Here is a 24,952-nt window from a genome sequence, read left to right as displayed (position 1 = left end):
TATGTGTTTCGATCATTTTTCACTTAATTACATAAAACTACAAGAGGGTTATGTGACTATTTTAAAATCTTAGGGGGGTGATCTAACATTATGTAAAACCACAAGGGTATAATAAGTAATTCATCCCAACTACTTAGATCCTATATATACTTCTAGTTACTCAACTATTTTTTTCCTTTAAATTGATTATTAAACTTGTAAAAAGTGATATACTTGTAACCATTCCATCTACTTTTTACAACTTTGTAAAAGTTTTAGGATCATTCATGTCCAAAATATGTTGGGGTCTACTTGAATGATGTGTTTTTTGAGTGTTTGTCAAAAATTAATAGTAGATCATTGTTATTGTCTTAGAAAAGTATTTGTCTGAAACACCATATTTTTTCCAAAATATACCTTACCCCTCCCCACCACAAGCCACCCACCACTGGCAACCTCCATTGCATACTATCAGTTCCACTTCTATCGCCAGTACCGTATTTAATGCTTTATTATTATTATTTTTTAAAACTTGTGTGTGTTCTAACCTGGTTTGACCGCGCTCAGGGGCTTGGTCTGGTGGTTGAGGGTGCTGAAGATGGGGCTTCAGGTCCCTGGTTCGAACCTTGCTGCCAACAAGTTGTTGAGGGTGGTGAATAGTCTGCGGGGTCCACTCCCTGTGGGACACACTAAAAAAAAAAAAAAAAACCTGGTTTGACCGCTTTGCTTCAGGTCTTAAAACAAAGGACTTCCTCGTGACTTCTTTAAGCTCATCTCCCAGCATGGTTAGCTATCTCGGCGAGCCCGGTACGACCAGGCCAAGTCATAATTGGAACGGGGAAATCGATATTATACCGATCCGTGAATCATAGATAATTTTATATCCGCAGCGACTCGTTTATTTGAGTTAACTCGAAGTCGACTCATATATTTTTTTAAATTGTTCCTTTTATGGTATTTTTTATTTTTAATAATTTTTCAGATTTTTTAAAAATTTTATGTGCTATAATATGCGTATCACCCGATATTCAACCGATATGCTACGACGAGTATGAAACAACTGCGACCATGACCTGCCACGATGAACTATATTTCCTAGGCCTCCCAAGCCTTAGTTCACTTGAGAAAGAATGAGAGCCAATTTTCACCTTCTCCAAATAAATGACTTCATTCAAGTCGAAGCAAGGATTAAGGAAGGCACCGATGCATGCAATAACTACAATAGAGTTCTTTTTCTCTCTCCAACTCTACCATGAGGCCTGCTGCCCAGGTGGTTTAGCCAACAGTGGGCCAAGAAATACTGAATGGTGATATAGACAGGTTTTCGAAGAATACACTAAACTGTCGATTTTTTTCAGACTTGAAGAGCATTTGGAATGACTAGTGGATAACAACTCTATGGTATGCAATTGGTATATTGATCTTTGCAGCGTTAATGCTTTTTTACTGTTTGGTCTCATTATCATAAAGTAGCTCCGAAATTCACTTGGTTTCAAGATGTAGAATTTATGTTGAATCAACATTTAGCGGATTTACTAAGACTTGGGACGTCACTCGAATCTAATTTTTTCTAAAGACTAGTAAATTACCATTCTTCGTTTCACTGCACAAGATTCAATCCCAAATTTAATTTGAATGAGGACAGTGAAGGGACATGCCCTTGCTTAGTGACGCTACTACGCTTATGCTTAATGGGCCGCTTCGGCTTCCAATCCTGTCTGACAACCACTTTCCTTACCTTACCTCTTGCTGATCTCTAACTCTAAGCTACACCAATTGAGCAAGATGCTTCTACTTCTGTTTTGCTTGCCTCTCTCGTACTTGTTTGCCTGAAGGCTTAGAGTCCGTATTGTTAGGTCCAAATTAACCAAAGATCTAATCCAACAAAATTTCCATCCTGCAAAATTGAGTGCAGCTAATGTGTGGCTACGACTAGGCGACGTTATTATGCCATAACAAACTTGTGTAGGTATAGAGAGAGATCCCCTAAAACTGACACTCCTAGATATTAGATGTTTTTTAGGGAAAAAGTCCCAATGGCCCTCTAACTATTAATGGAGTAAATTTTTGGTCCCCCAACAATTAAGAGTAAATCTTTGGTTCTTGATCTATCGAAAGTGCAAAATGTTAGACTTCTGTCAAGTTCAGCCATTAAAATTGACAGAAATTAACACCACATGAAACGCATGCCAAAATATGAAGGCCATTTTAGTCTATCCAGTAATTTTCTATTTGGTAAAAAGGAATTTCTTTCCGAACAAAAAGCTATAGGAAGAAAATCTCCATGGCAGCTGAAGAGCTTCTACTCAAGTGTTTTTGTTCCATGTGGTTGCAGATAATTGATTCTTTTTCTTTTTCTTCTTTGTTTTCTCTTCCAAATTAACAGTTTAATGTTGCTGAAGAATAAAAGAGCGATCTAATGTTGCTGAAAAATCAAAGAGCGATCATGGCTGAACCCATCAGACCCACGAGAAAGATTCGGATCTTTAGTAACAACCCGAATGCTATCGATATCGAATGAAAGGGTGATTGAAAGAAGCCTAAGAGGTTTCTTAAGGAGATTATTCTCCCTACTGTGGAGTTGAAAAGTCAACCTGGTTAGTTTGTAGCTGTTGGCCCAGAAGCTGAAATCCCTGTCAAAAGAGCAACAAAAGGGAGAAAAACAACCCGAAGAAAAAGAAGTTAGCTAAACTGTGGAGTCAACCTCAATCAAAGCCTTCGTCTACCAAATACAAAGGTGTCAGGCATAGGAAATGAGGCAAATGGGTTGCAGAAATTCGCGACCCATTTATGGGAAAGAGGATCCGGTTGGGTACCTATAATTCTTCACCGGAAGTTTCAAGAGATGTGCACTGGTGATGATGGTCCACGAATTGCAGGAGCTTCCAACCACTTGCGGTGGAGGGAGAGAGAATGGTAAAAGGAAATAATTAAGTCAAACTGAATTTTACTCTTTTTGAAACATCTTTCATTCAGGAAGAGCACTATCAGGGTTATAATGGAGAGGGCTGGACGTGGCTACAACAAGCCAGAATGGCCAGGTCTCACTGGGGATTGGAGTCACAGCGATAAAGCACCCAAGTACTAGGCTTGCGGAATGGGCACTCAAAGAGCGAAGTAAGGGGGACAAAGTCATAGATGAAGCAGTGGCTATCCATCTGGTCTTGTGCAAGGCTTTAGAGCATCAGTGGAGTAGAATCACGATCCAGTTTCAAAGCCAGGACCTTATGAGACAGATAAAGTACAACAGCCCCTCTAACAGTAGGCTATCTACCTTGATAGATGACATTCTGAGCATGCAAAAGTTGTTTCGAATGTGCTTGTTTAGTTTGGCAAATGAAGAAAGTATTAAACGAAGTAGAGAATTAAGTTCTCATGCCTTTGGCATTTTAGTGGATGAGGAATGGAATTTCCTCAGTGCTAGATGAGCACTAGTTGTACAGTTTTTTCGAGCCGTTGCTCGTACTTGTAATTTCTTATTCCAAATAAATGAAAATCTTCTAACGTTTCGGGAAAAAAAAAAAGGAATTTTACTCTTTTTTATCGAGTGGATAACAGCTAGAACTAAAATGCCTCTCGTATTTTGGCATGCATTTCAGTGGCGTTGGTTTCCATTTTACACTTTTTCGATAAATCGAGGGTCAAAAGTTGACTTTTAATTATTGGGGACCAAAAGTTCACTTGACTAATAGTTAGAGGGCTATTGAAACTTTTTTTTTTTCCGATGTTTTGATGAGCAGATGGACATTGCATTGATATCTAGCTTTCGGGTTGAAAAAGCTCGTCGATCCAAAGGAATCATTCTTCTAGTCTTTCTTCAGCTTTCCCGCACCGAAACTGATCCACAGCAGGGTCTATTCGCTTTGTGCAAGGGATGTCAACCAAGTTCAGTTCATGAGAACGTAATAAAGTGGAGAAACCGCGACACGAGGCTTCTTACCTTAGCTGGAAGTCGTTTACTGAAGTGGCCCATTATTAAATATAAAGTAAGTGCTTTAGGAATTTACTGAATAGGTACAGAGAAAGGACTCCCTTCTATGAGACATGTTTGATAATTCGATTTAGTATTTAAATTTAATATATTCAGATCATATTATTTGAAATAATTACTGTAGCACTTTTTGTGATGTGATGCATGTGAAATAAAATAATGATTGAAAATATTAAAAGGTATGTTGGGAAATGTGTTTATGACGTAGGCGAAATATTATTTGAAAAAAATTTGATATCCAAACAAAGTCATATGACTTTATATTCAGCCACGTTTGACAATAAAAAATTGAGCATCTAAATTAATTAAGTGGTATTGAATTTTCTAGGTAAATTTTGCTCCAAAAAATAAGTAATAAACTATTCACTTATCACCGAATGTGATATATACTCAAATGTATTTGATGTAACATTTAATAATTCAATCATTTAATGGATTTAGATTTCAGATTTTAAATTTTAAATTTCAGTTTTTAAACTTCAGTCTTATCAAACACATCCTAACTCTTTAATTAGCACACGGCAATGATGACCGCGAGTCTAGAGAAGAAAAAATTCTTAAAAAATAGAAAATAGAATATATGGGCTTTTTGCGCTTGTTCATCAAGCTTTCGAGCAACCCTTTCGACCGTCCGAATATTACTACTGAAATTATATTGTATCGCTTCCTATTGCACATTGATGGATCGAGGAATTAATTGCATATACAAGGAAGGTCTATAGACAAGGAGAATAAAGATTGGACAGGCAGTTTCTCGCTAAAGAGAGGAAGTGCTACTTGGCTATCTATATCTATATAAATTAGATATATAATACCCCTACCTTCAGATACCTTCCCACTCCAATTAACACTCTTCCAATTAACAATTCCACTCCGATTAAAACTCCTCCAACCCAATAATAAGAGATAACAACATAATTTCACCAAAAATCGCAAATTACCATCTCTTTCATCATCCTTCTCGTATTGATCTCTATCAACTTCCTTCTAGTATCGATTTTAGTCCTCAACTTAATTTCACCACGAAACATGCTCGCCTATAAACATTTCATCAACCCCTAAATTTCAAACTCGCCATATTGCAAAGGAGGAAACATTTTGCAATGACACCTACGGTAAAAATTCTCTCAATTAATTAATTAATGAACATTTATCTACATATTATTTTGAATTAGTAATTGTAATCTATATGTTTTTTGAATGGCTTTAGGTTAAATATTTTCGGATAGTTACTTACATTCAAAGCATTAACATAGACGATATGTTCCATGAGTTATGCAAAAATTGTGAACAACCATGTCAATCTCATTTTTCAAAAATGGTGTGTATCCATTGTAATGATGTAGTCGACACTATTGTCAGGTAATTATTTTCATTTATCTTTAATTTTAATTACATTTTTTCATTGTATATCACAATTTCTTCTTAACAGATACAATGTTAACATACAAGTTAGAGATTCCAGTGGTAACCTATACCTTGTTGTTCAACACAAGCATGCACGATTCATATTTTGTTCTAATGCTTCTTATCTTATACGTATATATCTTATACAATATCATTCTAAAACAAATGATAATTTTGAATTCCGTATGCTCTTAATTGTTAGAAAAATAGAGGTATATTGTTCAACCAACACATTAATTCATGTAAAAATCATGCATTCTCATTTATAGTACGAACTCCACAAAATTCAACAGAATGAATTAAACCCCCAATACTGGCATTCGTACTCAGAGTTGGTTGGTGTGAAGAATGTTCTCACCTTCATAGAAGATTATCAAATCGAAGGCTAAATATTTGTAAGTATTTCATTTACTTATCAAATTAAATATTCAGTTACATTTAATTGAACCCTTCTGTCGCTCAATTTATGATATAGATTTCTACTTTTTTTTCAGGATCCAATTCCATCAATGTGGTAGTTTATAAATAATGGGGATGTTCTTATCATATATTGAACTATTGCTACAAAATCTCATTTAAACTAATGGGGATGTTCTTATCATATATTGAACTATTGCTACAAAATCTCATTTTTTAACTATACTTTCATGTGTCCTAAATTATACGAACAATTACATACATTTCTTACTCTTTTTAAATTCCTCCCTCAATTATATTTTCTTCCAAAAATATGATCTACTGTGTATAGCATGGGCGTTTAGACTAGTGTTTCAAATGAAAGAATAGCTAGAACCGGTGAAAGGGTAGATATAAGCCTCTTGAGAGAGGACAGGGAGGGGATCGCTTATCAATTTGTCTAGATAGTATTCTAAACAAATTTTATCTTTATACTACATATATCAAAAGCACTTGAGGGGTGGGGATAGGTGGGGATGGGTTGGTTGGTCGTGGGAAGGGAGTGTAAGTGAAATATTTTAAATTTGAACCCTCACATCTATACTAAAATTTTTTTTAAAAAAAGCGTCAATATAATTTAGTAATTTAGTTTTTCTTCCCTAAAATGCCCTTATTACTAATATTAACGACTTTGCTCTGTTTCCAAACATAAATGCAATTCCACGTATTATTGGAGCTTTTTACGTACTACCAACTTTTAAGTTTTGTTTTAGAAGTAGAATCCCTTATGGAATAGAAATTGATTTGGAAAGATTATAGGTTATAAGTTAATTTGCTTGAAAAAAATTTTCGTTAAAATTTAATGACCAGGCATTAGTTAGCCCATATTCTTAAAAATCTTGACTAATTTCATGTATATTAGCTTTCTTAAACTTATATAAATTCTTGCCAAGTTGATTAGAAACTTTTATAAATTCAATGTCTCACTACATAACATTACATTAAACAAGTTGCATATCACTATATCAGTGGATGCATATTCAAGTACATAAGATAGTTATACAAAGAACGTAGACACAGCCGAATTTAGTTCAAAACCTAATACTCATATTTTGATTTTCTTTTCCATGATGTTAATTGATTTCAAAGGATACACCTAAGGGTGGATATTGCTAAAACCTATCTAATTCTATATTAGCATTAATAGAATAAGTTGTTGGCACGAAGAATTCCCGTGCACACAGCGGAAACAATTCTAACACATATAAAAAATATGTGGGAAGAGGAGGAGAACAAACACTCAATAATTTATTTAACTCAAAACAAATATTAAGTCATAGGCTTTCGCTCACGACAACTCACAAATCTCAACTATGAGATTTGCTCTCAAGTCTAATCTCTAGATTCAACTCAACTCTCCACTTCACTTCTCTTCACTTTTCTTCGCCTAATAACCTACTAGACTAGTAGTATTTATAGACTCTAAAACTTCCTAAAACAAATATAATTGTAAACCAAAACTTATTTGGAAACTAACTTGAGATTTCCTAATCTAATATGGAAACTAAACAAATAAGATACCAAATAGAATTAGGAAACTAAATACTAAAATAGCTTGGTTTAATTTCCTTCATAAGTGACCCATTAATGACTACATTATGTTCCCAAGGCCCTTTTCTATTTTTTGCGATTGTTCATATAATACTAGCCTTTAAATTTCATTTTGGAAAATAAAGTTCCTGATGTAAATCTCCATCCTGAATAGAGTTTCAAAAAATAGATACTAGAATTAGTGAAGAACAAGAAAAAAATTTAGCGGGATAATTTATAAACTAAACATGAATGGGAAAACAAAATTTATGTAAATTAATTTTACATGGAAGAAGTAGGAGCGAACTGTAGAGAAACGAAGAAAAAGGAAAAAAATAAAAAGAAATGACAAAGAAGAAAGATAGATTGAGTGAATCACCAATATGATTTGGTAATTTAATGATTTAGGTTTTCTCCAACAATACCTTTGCCATATACTCTAATTACTATTAATTATGATGTGATATTGTGAGATCTCGAAATTTTACTTGTCTTTATAACTCTTATGTGAACTCACTTACCTTTGATTCTTGGTTGCTTTAATGGTTGAATTTGAGCCAAGAGAGTGAATTTTGTTAAAAAAAGTTTCATATTCTCAAGTTGTTAGAAAATCTAGAAATTTTTGCAGGAGGCTCTGCGCAGCTTTGGGAAATTGACTATAACTTGGTATAGGAAAGTCGGAATTGAGTTCCATTTGTTGCATTTGAAACTAGACTCATAGAGTTTCCTACGATATAAAATTCAGAGTTTGATTCAATCTCTATAAATTTCAGAAAATTGGCAAAGTTGACTGAAAATTCTACCCTGCACAAGTAAACATAGGAATGTTGTAGTAGCTTATGACTCAATTTGGACTAATTTATGAGCTGAATTTCTTTGAGGTGTTTTCTAACGATTATTAGTATTTGAAGTCTAGTTTTTAAAAGGCCAAGTTGTATGAATGTTTGACATTTATAACTCAAGTTATGATTTTCTAAAGGAATGGCATAAGCTAGGGTCTTTTTTTGTGCATACTAGGGTTTTTGGTGTGTTTTTTGTGCATTTTGGTAGTGTGATCATTTGGTGAGGTGTGTGTACTAAATTTGGTGATTAAGAGTGAGTTTCAAATAAGAGAAAGTGTATGATTAGAAGTGATAATAATAAGCTAGTGAACCATAAGTAAAAACACAAGTACGTGTGAGTTAAGAAAAATAGGCTTGAACCGACGTGCACCGTTTGCTACCAATTGAGTACCCCACTTGACCACTACTTTCTTGCCCTAATCCTCTTGGTTTTATTTCAGCTAATCAGCACCCAATTAACCCTTAAAGCAGCCAAAATATTTGACCTAAAAACAAGAGGAAAAGAAACCAAAAACAAGAGAAAATTGGTGGTGCCAAGTGTTGAACATTTGTGGAACTTTTGACCAAAACTTTCTTATCATTTAATTCATCTTTCATGTCTTAAAACCAAATAAAACAAACTTAAAAGTAGGAGAGAGAGAGAGAACTGTGAGCTAGGGGGAAAAACAAAGAGGAAAAAAAATCTATCCAAGGTCTTGACCAAGACCCTTTGACCAAGCCTTTCTTAGTCTTTATCTTGTATACATTGAACCCAACCATTTCATTTTCTTGCAAGCTTGGCCGAGAGAGAGAGGAGAGGAAGAGAGAAAAATTCCATCTTGATTTTTTTGCTTGATTTGTGAAAAATTCAAACACTAACCCAAATCCATATCGATTAATCTTAAGTTAAGTTTGGAGAGAAGACCTTGGTGGAGTTTTTGGAGGAATAAAACTCTTGTTTGCTGGGGGTTTGACGTAAGTTTCTAGAAAACATCTCTTTTATTTGTCTCTTGAGATTCATTTAAGATAAGTTATGATTGAAGCTAAAAGAAGCATGGTTATGAAAGATTTTATGGCTTTGGCTAGGGTAGCATGTAATTTCCAGCCTTGATATGCATTTTCCAGCCATGAGATGAATTTGATAGTTTTGATATGAGATGGTTTAACTTTGATGTGAACTTTTAAGCTTTGGTATATGGTTTTCTAGCTTTGGTTGAAATTTCCAGCTTTAGTTCTAAAATTCCAGCTTTAGTAGAGAAATTTCCAGCATTGATAGTGGAATCTGCCCTGTTTCTGACATGTATAATTCGTCCATGTTAGAGGCCAAATCAGGTCTAGGTTAAAACATGAAACTTGTAGGGAATGGAGTTACCTAGCTGCTTGTAAAATTTCAGCTCAATCGGAGTACTGTAGCATGTGAAATGATAAAATTACCCCTGACTGCCAAAAGCCTTATTGCGCGGGCAGTGTTCTGTTTTCTCTGAAATTACATGTGACAGCCCCACCTTCCCCTAAGGCGAACCAAAGGGTTCGGCGGACCGCCTGCCCAACTCTCGCCAGGACTCAGTCATTCACCTCAGATAAAATCGAAACAAAATCACAAGGCAAAGTATAATAACGATTCCAAGCTTAGAACATGTGCTTAGACATTTCTATCTCAAAACGAATTACAAAATCAAATGTACAAAAGTTTTCAATTCTTCATACATCCAACCCTTGCCAAATGCTAGGGCGAGAACCATTCCAAAAGGATCAAAAAAACTAGACTAGGCTAGTCTATACAGAGCTCTCGTCCTTGCTCGCATCCCCTGTTAAGGAAAACAAAACTAACGGAATGAGCTAGAAGCTCAGTGAGGTTCCAAACACACAAACAAACAAACAGTTCAATACATTAATCATAGATAGCAAGTAATTCAAGAAACATGGCAATATAAAGCGATAATAACATTTATTAAAAGGATACGGGCTCACAGGGAGCTATTCGTTCATTCTCCTTTCATTCCCTTATTCCTCCAATCATTTGAAAATGCATTTCGATAAGTAAAACCCCTCATTTGCATTGACATTCATTTATTTATTTCATTCACCCCCTCCTGGACGTTGGCCAGGCTCCACCCGACAACAAGGTAATACTCGAGTATACCAAACGTTCACCCAGGATCACTAAATCGCTCGATCGAGTCCGCTTCTGGCTCGAGTCGATCAGTAACGAAGGGCAAGAGCCCAGTTCAGCTAAACGGCTTACATTCATGCGCAACTAGTATTTAATTATTTAATCATTGAAAATTTCACATTCATTTAGGTCGAGTGCGATAAAGTACACACTCGCCTAGAAAATTCATTTTAAGCAATCATTGAAAACATTTAACATGTTATCATTCGTTCATAACAAGTCATATAATCAAGAACAAGCCACATAGTCAATGAAAATATAACAAACAAGGAACACTCACATATTTACGCAAAATAACGTCCAAAGTATCCTTTCGGATAACACCCTCAATCACCAAGGAACCGTAATATAATCAAAAGAACACATTATGTTTCAACCATCAAAGATGTAAGTGATTCAAAGAAAATTCGAATACGTACTAGTACAAGGTATAAATATGGTTTTGGTAGTGAAAAGAGTACATTTAAACCAAAGGACATAAGTAAAATATGTATAAAACTTATGGTCACTCGTAAAACTTTAAAATCTCCATTTGAGTCGAAGTGACAAAGAAAACGTATTTCTATTAGTCGAAAATTTCATTTTTTCAAGGGTACAAGTTTCGGCCGAATTCTAACTTATATACCTCGATAAAAGAAGACGTAAATACCCTAGATGGTTCACGTGGTATTCGCTCTCAAACCTTACTCAAGTCGCAAGTAGATCTACCTAGTTCTTGAGCGTAAATTTGAGCAGCACGCCCTTTGTATTTACCCATTTTTCAGTCATTTATGGCTTCATTCTTTTCCTCAATCAATCCCAAAGTCATACACAAAATCATCTCATTTCAATAGCCATTCCATAGGCTCCAAGTCATACAAGTACAAAATCAAGCTAAGAGCATGTGCGGAAATGAAGGTTGAATCAAGAAACAAAAGACAAATTTGACGTTGTTTTGCGTAACAGACACAACCGAGATTACGCTTATCGGATTGGGATGAAATTTATACCATTTCAAAGCTAAGACAAAGGTCTACAACTTTGATGAAGACCACTCAGTCCAGTTTGTAGTGTATCTAAGTCAAAATTGCCATTTACAGAACCAGAATCTTACATTCGGGTTAGTTAACCGCACTATGCGTAAACAACTATAACTTAGGCTACCGAAATCCAAATGAGGTGATTCTAGGGGCGTTAGAAAGATAAGACATAGCACTACAACTTTTATGTTTTGGCTAAATGCTAATTCAGGACACATCAGGGTGAACAGACACGGTTAGTGTTGTGAAATATCAAAATTGTCCATTAGACTAAACCTATGAGAGTCAGGGGTATTTTTATCTTTTCACAGGATACGTTGCTCCGATTGAGCTGAAATTTTGCAGGCCACTATAAAACATCATTCTCTACAACTTTCATGTTTTATGCTAAGCCTAATTCGGCCTCTAACATAATGAACTGGAACCGGACAGAACTGAAGCTACAATTTCCAGAAATTTGAAATTTTGTTATATTCAAGTTATAATTCACATTTTTACCTTAAAACTACCACTACTTTCTCCTTTACAGATGATATACCAAATATATACAGCATATAACACCTAACCCACAAGAAATATAAGTGAATTAATCAAAATTCTAACTCAAAATTCATCACTCCAATCATCAAAACCATTTGAAACAAGCATCACAAGCACAATTCTAACATTAATACCCAACTTAATCATGATTCATAGAGAAAGAAAGGTTGATCAACCATTATACCTCAAGACAAGAGCTTGCAAGAAGGATCCTCCACTTCTTCTTAAAATTTTTTGTTCCTTAAGCTTCCCAAACTCCCAAACTAGTGATTAATCGGTTTAGTTTTTTCTTGGTTTCACTCAAATGATGCAATTCAAGATGAAATGAAGTTATTTTTCTCTCGCTCACTCTCTCTCTTATGCTCGGTCAACAAACTGCAAAAATGGAGAAGAATAAAACTCTAAGATGGTTTTAAGACTTAGTCTTCACTTGGGTCAAAGGTGCAAGGGATTGAGGCCACTTGTCACCACCAATTTCCATCCAAAATTTTTTTCTTTTCTCTTGTATTTTTGAGTCAACAATTTCGGCCAAGAGAGCTGGGAATGAGGGAGATATTTTGCAATAATATCAAGGATATTTTATGGTAGGGAAGTGGTAGTCAAATGGGGTGTTCAATCGGTAGAGAGCATTACTCGTCCGTTCAGCCGTTTTTTTCTTAAATCGCGTATACTAGGGTTTTAACTTATAATTCACTAATTTATTATTACCACTTCTAATCACACACTTAATATCATCTAAAACTCACTCTTAATCACCAAATTTGATCCCCATTCTGTACCGGATAATCACACTACGGATAGGCGTAAAAACCCTAATTCGCGCTAACTTAAAAACCAAAGGAAAAACCCTTACTTTCTAGATTCATTTGCACTTATTGTGGGATGATTAGATCGTAGGGCTATTATAAAGTAATAATTTCCAAATAAAAGGGAATTTTTTTTTAAGGAATATATAAGAAATTTGCAAGTCCTCACATTACACATTTTGACCCTGAAAATGCATGAATTGGGTATCGATGTCTTCATAAGAAATATAGTTCTCTGTCTTAGTTTCGAAACGACATAAAGTTTACCCCAATCCGATAAGCGTAGCTTCAGCAGGGACCAAAACGCCGGAAGATGTCAAACCTATTACTTAGTTATTCTTCTTTAATACTAGTTCCAGCTTTGATTTTTATAGTTGTATTGCTGGAATTGCCTTGTTGTGGATGACATTGAGCCTAGTTGAAGGGCTATTGTATTAACATTGCTTATGTGTGACTTTGGGCTGAATTGAGGAAAATAATGAAGGCATATATGGCTGAAAAATAGCTAAATACAAAGGGCGTGCAGCCCAAATTTTCACTCGAAGATTAGGCATATGTACTCGCGACTTGAGCGAAGATTTGAGGTCGAATTGAACTTGCATTGTCTATGGTATTCGAGTCTTGTGCCGGGAAAAGGTATATAAGCTGAAATTTGGCCGAAACTCATATCCTTGGAAAAATGGAATTAGTGATCACTCGAAATATGTTTTTCTCGTCTTTTAAACTCAAATGTGAATTCCAAAGTTTTAATCGCTTTTTAAGCAACACCAAAAGAGCGAGCATGAATTTTCTAGAGTTGGATACGTAACATGAATCCTATCTAAATGAGTTTCATTTACTTGATCTTCTTGAAGCGAAACTCCTATGTTTCGAACCCTAGTTTTCAAGCTTTTAAATGATATTGTATCACAGATTTAGACTCCGACCAAGGAGTTACACCTGAACGTGATTTTAACAAGCACTAAACTTTTGGTGAGTTCTTCCAAATACCTGATTGAACTTGACACTTGTTTTTAATACTTGACCAATGTGATCGAATGATATTTGATTGGTTTGTTCGGGCAAGGGTGTACTTTATCGCACTTGCCCTAATGTGATATGTACTTGTTTATTGTTGCAATTGACTTGATATACTTGTGCTTGACTTGTAAGTACTAAGCGACAGCATGTACCACACTCAATCCGAGTAGGAGGTGCCTCTCATTCTCGTCTCCATACTTTTATATTGATTCAGCCGATTGGAGATGTTATCTCATCGAATTCTTGGGAACCCAAACCTCACTGGCTAGTTAATCGAGTCGAGCCGGCAAGGGCTTGGTCGATTAGATAACGAACCATGGGTATCTAGTGTTGTCGAGTGGAGTGTTATCTCCTTGACTAATCGGTATACTCGAGTATTACCACCAGTGTTTAGTTGATGTTCGGGCCCGATAAGAGGGTTGAATGGTGGACGGATTAGTGTGAAATGAAGCACTACTGGACTAGTTACTTTACTTGAAAGTTGACGGAGTGTTAACTACTACTTGATCAAGCTCTGGTGAAGCAATGGGAACTTGGCTCTTGAGAGCCATCCGTATCCTTATATTTTGACATGATTATTACTTATCGGGTTATTGTTTCTTTTGAAAAACTTTATATTCGCTCATTTTGAGATTTGCTATTTAAAGTGTTATTGCTCATTTTTATGGACTTGTTATGCTCGCTACTTTGATACGTGCACTTTTAAATAATGCTCAACTTGCTATTTGGAATCTCACTGAACTTTAACTCACCCTATTCCGTTAAATTTGTTTTCCTTACAGGGGGTACGAGCGAAGGCGTGAGACTGGTACATGCTAGCGTAGTTTAGTTTTTGGAAATTTTGCGATTGTACTCGCATTAGTCGCTTAATTAGGGTTGAATGTATTAAGAATTTAAATCTTTTGTTATAATTGGGATTGTACGAATGTTTTGAATAGAAATGAATGTAATTGTACTTGCCAAACTTGGTAACTGTTATTTCCTTTATTCTTGAAGTTGTAACCTATTTTATTTGAAGTGAGTGAGTGAGTCCTGGCGAGAGCCAGACATGCAGTCCTCTAAACCCTGGGGTATGCCCTAAGGGGAGGTGGGGTCGTCACAGATATCTTGAGATACTAATGCCTAAATAAGTTTTGAGGTTTTCCGTAATATCTGACTTTGATGTTTTATTTAGGAATAAAATTCTATTACGCTTCATTTGGATTGAAGAATTTGACGAAAGATTTGAAATACACTCAAATCGTTATAATTGTTTAGATGATTTAAAAAACATTTAAATTTATAATTCGCCAATTATCAAAGTACATTTTTAACACTATAATAATTTTTGATTTAGAAATTCAAATACCTTTTTAAATAATCTAAACAATTAGAGTGATTTAAGAGGATTTTGAATTTTTTGTCAAATCCCTCAATCCATACGAAGAGTAAACTTCCTCCAATAGAATTTAGTTTAGAATGGAATCATGCAATTATGAAGGAAAATTGTTCATTTTAAACCACTGATTCCTTTGAATTGCTCCTAGAATATAAGATGAATAGGAAAGAAATCTAGCTCTTGCTCTTTTTGAGGTCAGGTTTGGCCTCCCTAAAAATGAATATAAGATGAATAAGAAAGAATCTACATCCCTTTCACAAGCAATCCAAGAACTCTTTGCTTTTCATCATCTTTTTCAGAATTTTCCTCCCTGCCAGCAAGCATATCAACGAAAGGCGAAAGCATCAAGATACAAGGGCACTTTCATGATGCCTTACCCTGAAAGTAAACAAGCTTAGGATAACAGTACACTCAAAGGAAAACTAGAAATAGTACTTTTGCTTGCAAGATTATTTGCGTCTAAATTCATACAAGCATCGCTCTTACCCCCTAAAATTGACAACATAGAAATACAGACTTGGTATAGTAGACAAACGTTGCAGCAGAAGAAGGAAAAAGGTTGAATAGAGGAACTCCCGAACAGTTGGGGATCTCAGATGTGTCGATATCAATGGTGACTCGTTATTTTTATTTCGATAAATCCTTTCGAATAAAAGAAATAGCCCTTTCTATCATTGAGTGCCCGACTACTTATGATTTTGGCAAGCTCTGGACAGATGGAAACGAGAAAATTTTGTGAGTCAGCTGTTAATTAAAAATTTTCATTCAAGAAAGTTGTTTTGGTTACATTTGATCAGAGTCAGAAGAGCTTACAATAAAATCTCAATTGAGAAAATCACAAAAAATGCAAACAATCACTTGTTCTGACCATCTTCATGACCATCTTTCTCAGCAGTTTCATGATCAGAACCAGCTAACTCAAAGAAAGTATTGAGGTACCACGGACTCCTGTCATTCCAAGTACCCCTGTAATTGGCCCTCAATTTTTGGTCCTCTATCATTTCAGGAGAGAACCCCCATCTTTTGAGTGTTTCATCATCATGTTGGATCGCTAAGCTGTACTCTCCACTTGCCCCTAATTCCATAACTCGAAACTCGCAATTTTTGGGACTCTTGAGAGACTCGAATTGCTCCACTGTCCACTTGAACCACTTCATCAGAAAAATGCGAACAGCTAATCCATGGGATACAATCACTAGATTCAGCTCATCAGCAGGATCTTGAGTTAGTCTCCTCATGTATATGTCCCTCCATAAAGATTCAAGAAAGGCTGCAAAAGTTGTACTAAATCAACTCCTCATTTACTCGGCATAATGAAAAGGATAAAATTTATCTAAGAGCGCTTAATGGTACTTACTGGAAACGCGATCATAAACATCAGCCCCTGATTCTCCTTCAGGAAACCGATAGAAGAACCTTCCATATCTATTCCTGATCTGCTTGAGCTCCTTCATTTTCTCATAATCTTGGAAGTTCCCAAAATCTTGCTCTCTGATCCTGCACTCCTCTCTGACTCCCCTGACTCTGTTTCTTGGAAATGCCCGGCCAATCTCCCTGAGAGTTGATCTGGTACGTTCGTAAGGAGACACATAAAAGTAGGCCTTCCAATTCTGTGAATTTCCCTGCTCAGAAACCACATCCAATATGCTTCTACCAGCTTGCCTGGCTTGCTCAATCCCATTTGTGGATAATGGGATTTTGTGATCTGCTGTAATGCCATAGATCTTCTCATCTGTGTTGGCCGTGCTCTCCCCATGGCGCACCAGGATTATGCGCTTTGGGAGGCACTTGTTATAGTCCTGCATTTCTGCACTGCCGTTGTTTGCCATTTCTTGCTATTGCAGATTAATGAAAGTTAATGTTTTTATGGAAGTTCATCAACTGCGAGGGTTTGACATGGTTGAGGAGGGCCATGAGCTGACCTTTATAGATTGTTTTGGCCGCGTTGGCTTTTGAATGGGAGGAGGAAAGGGGAATAGGATGGTGATAGGAACGTGGGGTTATCATTTTTTTATGATTGGATGCAGCATTTGTGGCTTCTGAATTCTAGTCAAGTTTGATAGTTTTGGACGACTTCCTCTGTGGTCGGGAAAAGTTTGGTCGGTGTATTTATAAATAAACGTTACCAGTTGGTCTAATCCCATCGACGGTTCGACACTAGTTTTAGAATCCATTTGGATGGTTATTTTTTAGAGTTTTTATTGAAAAATATGTTCATAAAAATTGAAAAGATTTTGTGGAGAAAAATGGCAATACAAACAAGGCCGATTTTGGTTAGGCAGACTTCTTTCAATTATCAAAGGATTAGATCATTGGATTAAAAAAAGGGCTTAAGATAAAAGAACATAATTTTTGATGTTTGAATCAGAGAGAAATCTAATCTTGTGCTGTTTTAGGTTAAATTTGTAAAAGTAATTTCTACTATGTGAATTCCTCTAAAAGGGGAAGGATAGAAAACAAAAGGAAGGTTGAAATGGTAAAATATCCTATTTCGGTTGCATTTTTTTGGAAGTTTTTTGAGAAAAGTTACTATAACACTTATTTAGAATCTGATATACGTAAGGTAAAAAAGATTATTAGAAATTGTGTAGAAAGAATATTCATGAAAAACATTAAAAAAAAATTTCACCAAAAGATCACAACCCAAACAAAGTTTTAAAAGGATAACACAAAAAGACTATTGACTTAATTTGCTCAATGCTTAAAGACGACTACCGCGTAAGAAGAAAAAGTTTTATTATCATTTTTTCCTTTTTTGTACAGGAAACCATATGAGTTTTGAGTTATGATCGTAGATAGAGAAAGACGTAAAATCCAAAGCAAGCAACATTAAATTTGACTTCTTTTTTTTTTTCTTTTTGCTAACATTTTACCCAAAATAAGATCACTTAAGATAATGTTGCCAAATAATATTTTCACTTATTCTTTTTTTTTGGCATTTCGTTTTTTTTTTTAACCTTTTCCTTTAATATCAACACATGGATTTATCACTTTTGAATACTTTTCCTTTATCCTTCTCAAGTATATGAATTCTAGTTGATTTTTCGATGGTTATATATTCAAATTCAATCAGCTAAAGCAAGATAGAGATGGAAATGAATACAAAAATTCGAAGAAAAGAAAGAACCCATTTTGACCAATAAACTAGTATTAATTAGCTTGCACATGGATGGCTATGAAACTAGTTGTGTAGTTACATATTGGCCAAAACTTGGATAGACATGGTCTTCAAAACAACTTTAACACTTCAGGTTGTGCTACGACATTTGATGAAATGACGTGGCACAATCTGAACCATGTAGATTCGATTCAATCAAAGGTTCCTGTTCACTTCGAGTCCCTATATTCATTTCCAAATGCCTAGACGAAATGGAAATGAATATAGAAATTGAAAGAAGAGAAGAACTTTGTTGACCAATAATAATCAATTGCTTGCTCATGTATGGCTATAAAATAAATCTAGTATTTGTGGAGCTATGAAGACTGGATTGCACAAAACTATTCTGATGGAAATGAGTATAGAAAATTGGAAGAAGAGAAGAACATATGTTGACCAATTAATAATTAATTGCTTGCACATGGATGGCTATAAAACTAGTATTTGTGCAGCTACTTAGACTCGGTTGCAGAAAACTATTCCAATACTCTCTTTTTGATGCAGCATTTGACCGAGGGCTTTACAAACAATGTGCTGCAGTTGATCAAAACTAGGCAAAACAGCTAGCTAGTTGCCCAAGTTCTGAATTAGTATAGTTTAATCCAAACAAAAATGGAAGATATTGGAGCCCTATCTTTTTGGGGCTTGGATGATCAAAGAGTAAAAAATGCATGATTTCAATGGGGCTATCCTATAGTAAATGTTAAATCCCATAAATTGCTTTCAACTCAATCTGAATGACTGAGCAAACAAAAAGCCCTATCTGAACCATTTTTCACATAACATGCAATGTAAGGAATTTGCTACCATTGTTCCAACTTCCAACTTTGTACATAGGCCTACTTGGTTGGACCTTTATACACACAACCTTTTTGCTAAATCAAGGGTTTAAACCGAACAACTTGTTTATTGTGATTCATGTCCATGGAGGCATCAATGTAATGTATAATAGGTCATTTCCACAATGTTAAACTAAGAGATGTTTTCACATTATGACATGAAAATATTTAGCTCCTAACAAGAGAATGTGGGGCGAAACAGATACAGGGGGAATTGTTGTGTGACACCTAGAAGTACAGTAAAGAAGTGACAAATAGCCTATACAACTGAACCAAAGGAGAACTGGAAAATATACACCCCTTTCACACGCAGTCCAAGAACTCTTTGCTTTCATCATCTTCTTCAGAACTTTCATCTGTCTCAGCTAGGCTATCAAAGAAAGCATCAAGGTACCAAGGACACTTTTCATTCCAATCCCCCTTCTTGGCATGAGCTCGCCACATCTGGTCTGCTATCATATCTGAGGATAACCCCCATGCTTGCATCTCTTCATCACTATGATTGACTGCCAAGCTATATTCTCCACCAATGCCTAATTGCATAACTCGAAACTCGCAGTTGCCAAGATTGTTTAGATACTCAAATTGTTCTACAGTCCACTTGAACCACTTCATGAGAAAGACGCGAATAGCTAGTCCATGAGATACAATTACGAGATTTAGGTCATCAGCTGCGTTTTGTTGAAGTCTGTTCATGTCTATATCCCTCCATAAAGATTCAAGGAAACCTGTAAGTTAATCAGTCACTTATTAGTAAAAATATGCACTCAATATTTGTTAGCAACTAGTATTAACAAACAATTTTTCACAAAGACTTCATCTTTATCTAGATTCAGTAAATATCCAAATTTTAAAACTACAATTTTTTGTTAGGCAAGTAAAATTATGCCCTCTAAGCGGTCACCAAGTAAAACAATACATTCAGCTCTTCATCCATCAGCTTATGATGACGAGCTCACGCCAGGAAAGGTGATTATGTAAGCTTGCCACCAAGTTGGGTTTTATGAAATAATTACTGTAGCACTTTTTATGATGTGATAAATGTGAGATAAAATGATAGTTGGGAAGGTAAAAAGATGATTAGAAAATGTGTTGGTGATTCAAGCAAATGTTCTTTTCCAAATAATGCCCAACCCAAACACAGATGTCCTTAGGCTGCCTGAAGCAATTCTACACATAATGGTTGCAAATCAGAGTGAGAAAAGAAATGCAAAGATCTCTAGATAATACAAGTTATGTGTAGGAGTAACAAGAGCACAATGTTGGCTCAAATGTCATAAATTACTCTCGAGATACAATCTCAACTCATAGTCCCTTTCAGCCTTTACTCATTTAATATACAGGGAAAATCAGATTTTGGTTGCATTGGTTTTATGTCCACAGAAGAAGCAAATGCAATCCTACAAATTACATGAGAACACAACAGTTCAAGCTTGCCACAGAAGTAGGAGATACTTGGACATATGAAATTTGAAAAAAAAAATTACCCAAGTTTAACTGCCAAAACTGCTAAAGAGAAAGGCTAATATGAACTTCTGATCATTCCTAAGAAAAAGTCACAAAGAAAACACCCAAAAAAAATAGATAGCTTTTCTTTTAATTTGAGTTATAAAGAATAATCATGTAATGAGGAATAAACTCAGAAAAATGTGATTATGAATGGACAACCATCCAATGCAGAGAACTGATATAAAGATATGATAGATTTGACTTAATAAAAGAATTAGGATAAACTTGACTTTGAGATGCAACAAGTTTGTATCCAAAATGAAGCTAGCAAAAAAAAAAAAAAAATTTTTTTTTGACTGTCTAATATGTATTGCAAACCACAATGGACAAATTGACAATCTTATCTCTTTTGATCCAGTCACTTTTGTTATTTTTAGAACCAAATGAATGTAATTATATCCATAAATAATTGAGGCACACATCTGAATAAGAAATAACAGAACAGAAAGGACCAGGAGAGCCAATGGGATATATAACGTTATAAATCACACATCTCCACTGACCAACAGCCATACATTAGAGTTGACACAGAGAATATACTCATAAAAGCTAAACAAGAATCAGATTAGCAGGTGAAGCTTAAGAATGATCAAGAAAAGAGAGACAATTACCAGTTAAGGTGTCAGCAAAGATACTTTTGCAATCTAGACAGGTTAGTAGAAATTATCCTCACATAAAAAAAGTGCAGAATTGAATGTAAGTTTGTGTTCTAAAGAAAATGCATATGGGTTCGACAAGGCTGCAGATACAAAGAGCTTTTCACATACAGGACTTAGAACCAAACTCCAAAATGTGACAGTAGTGGCTGCAAGTACTGATCATGCATTCATATGCTACACTTTGATACTTGTTTCGTATTACAGCTACTGATCAGCATCTAACTTGTCATCACAATTTCCTGAGTTCATCAGCTATGCTAAGATTCACGATGAAGTGCTTTATTGCCCATTCTTTTAAATTAAGTTTCCAATTATGTCAATCAGAGTGCTTACATCTAGTCAATAAACAGCTAATTTAATAAAGTGATGCTGAGATCCTTGTAAAGGGCTGAGAAACAGAAGGAAGTCTAAACAATTAGCATCTATTACCTAGAGGACTTAATTGATGGGCTACTACTAGTTCAAATTTACAACATTTCTAGTTGGGGGTTTCACTTCGTAAAGTGTGGCGCCGATTCATCGCTCAACCACAGTTCAGGCAACAATCATCCAAGCCTTGTCTTTTTAGGTACCCCAATAGGTGTTTATGAAATGATCAACCGAATTCAACCAAATGAATCTAAACAAAGCTTATTATCTCCCACATTTACTTAGTCCAGACCACTACATATATGTCTGCAAGTGCATTCCAGTTACTTAATCTGCACCACCAAATATATGTCTGTGAATGCATTCCATTGTCTAATTTCCTAAACCTTTTGGTCAAGAAATTATATCCAATACCTCAATAACCTAAATTTGAAACTTTGACACATCTAGTAGCAAGTTTAAAAGTGTATGCTCGGTTGCTGCTGAAAATTCTAGTGTCTTTTTCAAACGCTATACCAGTGTCCCAATGTTATATTGCTACAATTCTAAATCATACTCAACCAAATAAAATATTGATTTTCCCAACCAGCACACACTCGCATGCATTATCATCCCACACATTATTTTATTTTATGTGTACAACTTAATGATTCAAGCTCTTTTTAATTCCAAAACAACTACTCTAGCTAACCTGGTCAGACAACCAATAATCTTAGTACTATATCCTATATCCTGTAAATAGTAGAATCCAAGCAAAGCAAAAGGCCAAAAAAGTTTATATTTCTGCAAACATCCAAAACAACAGCAATCCAAACAATTCAAGAAATTCTAAAAATCAATAGTTTAAACACTTCCAAATAAAAATAAAAACAACCTGTTACAAAAAATAAAAAACAAAGACTAATTCTTTTTTTTTTTGTTTAAATTCCACTTACTGGAAACCCTGTCATAGACATCGGCCGCCGATTCGCCTTCAGGAAACCGATAAAAGAACCTCCCAAACTTCTCTCTGGTCTCTTTAATAATCTTCATCCTCTCCGCCACCTGAAAATTCCCAAAATCTTGTTCCCTAATCCTGCACTCTTCCCGGACACCGATCACTCGACGCCTAGAAAATGCCCGGCCGATCTCCCGGAGCGTGGAGCGCGTGCGCTCATAAGGAGAGACATAGAAGTAAATTCTCCAATTCTGAGAAGAACCCTGATCGGAAACCACCTGCCTGATGCCTAATCCGGCTTGCCGAGCTTGGGAAATGCCAGTAGAAGTTAATGGGATTCTGTAATCCGGGGTGGCAACGTATGCCGAGTCATCTTTGTTCCCTTCGCTTTCGCCATGCCGGACCAAGATTATTCTCTTGGGTAGATTTCTATGGTGAGAATGAGAATGAGATTTCTGCTGATGATGCTGATGGACATGGTTACCAGTAGAATTACTGGTTATCATTTTGGGCAGGAAAAAGAAAATGAACCAAAAAATGAAAAAGAAAGAAAAGATCTTTGGTGGCAGAAGAACTAATACCACATGGGGTTTATATAAGTAGGGAGGTGAGGGGGATTTGGTGGGATTTGAATGGGATTTTTTGGGTTTTTTTTTTGGCTTTTTTATTTGGTTATTTTGGGAGTGTTTGATGGGGGCAAACTGGACCAAGGGAGGAGTTTTGATTTGTGAAAGGAATCAAACTGGACAGTGGGAAGACAGGATGAAACTTGAAGAAGTATAATTACAGCAGGATTTAAAGGGGGTTTTCAGTTTGACCAAGAATTTACCTTTCAATGGCGGTGATGGCGATCCATGACTGGCTCTGACTGACTCCATGAAAGGGGACGGGAGGTTGTTAACTTAATGCTACAATCTTTTTGGGGTTTCATGGATATTATCGTTAAAGTTGATGTACAAATTTAAGCTGTACGATACTTTTTTGGCCAATCAAGACCGTTAATAGTTCAAAACCGTTGCTATTGTGACGGTTGTGCCCCAACTTCATCTGCTTTTTTTTTTTTTAAAAGCAAATTGGGGAAACCATCTTGCACAATTTGATTGACAAATTATTGTTGTAATGATAGGTTATACATGCATTAGAAATTACAGATCTATAATTTAACAAATACAATAGATCACTTGGTGTTAGGGTATTTGCTTTTTGGAATTTTTCTTGAAAATGAATGATATTTTTTTATAAAGTAATTTATCTAGAATTTTAAAGCTTATCATGGAGATATATAAGTATTGAATTTAATTTAGATAAAAGCGCAAACACTTATCAACGGCAATCGTTCTGAACTGTTTATATTAATAATAAACGAATTAAAAGATAAAATCCAAACAACACTACACCATTTTGATATAATAAAAGTTAAGCCTACATGAACAGTAATTGAATATAATATTTATTTATATCACAAATTATACTACTACTATTTACCATGGATTGTATCTTATTCAAATGATCAGGAGTGTTTGGATAGCATAAATATCTCAAATAATATTTCGTTTATATCATAAATACATTTTCTAACCCACCTTTATATATTCTCAAATACCTTTTTATCTCACATACATCACATCACAAAAAGTATTACAGTAATCATTTCAAATAATATTTCAAATAATACTCTATCCAAACATAGTTATTAAACTCGGCCCGGCCCGACGATCGAACCGGTGAACCGGCCATTGGACCAGACCTGGTTTTAAATTGGATTGGTTGAGCAAGGAGCCCGTTGACTAGTCAACGACCCGATGGTCCAACCAGGGTTAAACCGGAAACCCGGCCGGTTTTGTCAACGAACCGGGTCTTGTCGAAAATTTTTATTACTTTTGTTGGAATACAAACCTTAGACCTCTATCCAACACTACAACATACTTACCACCTGGCTACTTCGAAATATGCTAACAAAATAGCTTTATTATAATATATAAATGTTTTTTCAATTCTATTTTTTTTTCTCTAAAACAAATATATTGGAATCTTTTAATAAAAATTTATTACCCTCCAAACTCTATAAGTTATAAAATGGATTTCAAAAATAACATATTACGTAATTCATTTTAAAGACAAATATTATTTTTAATAATTTTTTACACTTAAAATTCATAAATAAGCTAGATAATTACACTAAATATAGATAAAACTTTACACTTGAAGTTTGGTGTATTACTAAATAACTTTATGGGCTTGTTTGGAAGTGAAGTTTTTGACCAAGTTTTTTAGCTACTAGTTTTTTAACAACTTTTGCTACAGGAACCCCAAAAAACTTATCAAAATTTTTTACCTACACACTTCAAAATAATATACAAAA

General features: G+C 35.2%; 2 protein-coding genes across 2 annotated transcripts; both read right to left on the bottom strand.

Annotated features, from left to right (window-relative positions):
* Positions 1 to 15,867: 15,867 nt before the first annotated feature.
* On the bottom strand, positions 15,868 to 17,123 carry LOC113732776 (phosphoglycerate mutase-like protein AT74). The gene is made up of 2 exons (XM_027258736.2): positions 16,478 to 17,123; positions 15,868 to 16,390 (listed from the first exon to the last, which is right to left on the bottom strand). Exons 1-2 carry the CDS (start codon positions 16,947 to 16,949, stop codon positions 15,975 to 15,977), a joined length of 888 nt encoding a protein of 295 aa, XP_027114537.1. The 5' UTR covers positions 16,950 to 17,123; the 3' UTR covers positions 15,868 to 15,974.
* A 2,093-nt stretch (positions 17,124 to 19,216) lies between these two features.
* Positions 19,217 to 23,466, bottom strand: LOC113732775 (phosphoglycerate mutase-like protein AT74H). The gene is made up of 2 exons (XM_027258734.2): positions 22,589 to 23,466; positions 19,217 to 19,844 (listed from the first exon to the last, which is right to left on the bottom strand). Exons 1-2 carry the CDS (start codon positions 23,094 to 23,096, stop codon positions 19,420 to 19,422), a joined length of 933 nt encoding a protein of 310 aa, XP_027114535.1. The 5' UTR covers positions 23,097 to 23,466; the 3' UTR covers positions 19,217 to 19,419.
* Between the last annotated feature and the right edge of the window lie 1,486 nt (positions 23,467 to 24,952).

Source organism: Coffea arabica, chromosome 2e (genome assembly GCF_036785885.1).
Source record: "Coffea arabica cultivar ET-39 chromosome 2e, Coffea Arabica ET-39 HiFi, whole genome shotgun sequence".
Lineage (NCBI taxonomy): Eukaryota > Viridiplantae > Streptophyta > Magnoliopsida > Gentianales > Rubiaceae > Coffea > Coffea arabica.
This window is presented reverse-complemented; position numbering and strand designations above follow the sequence as displayed.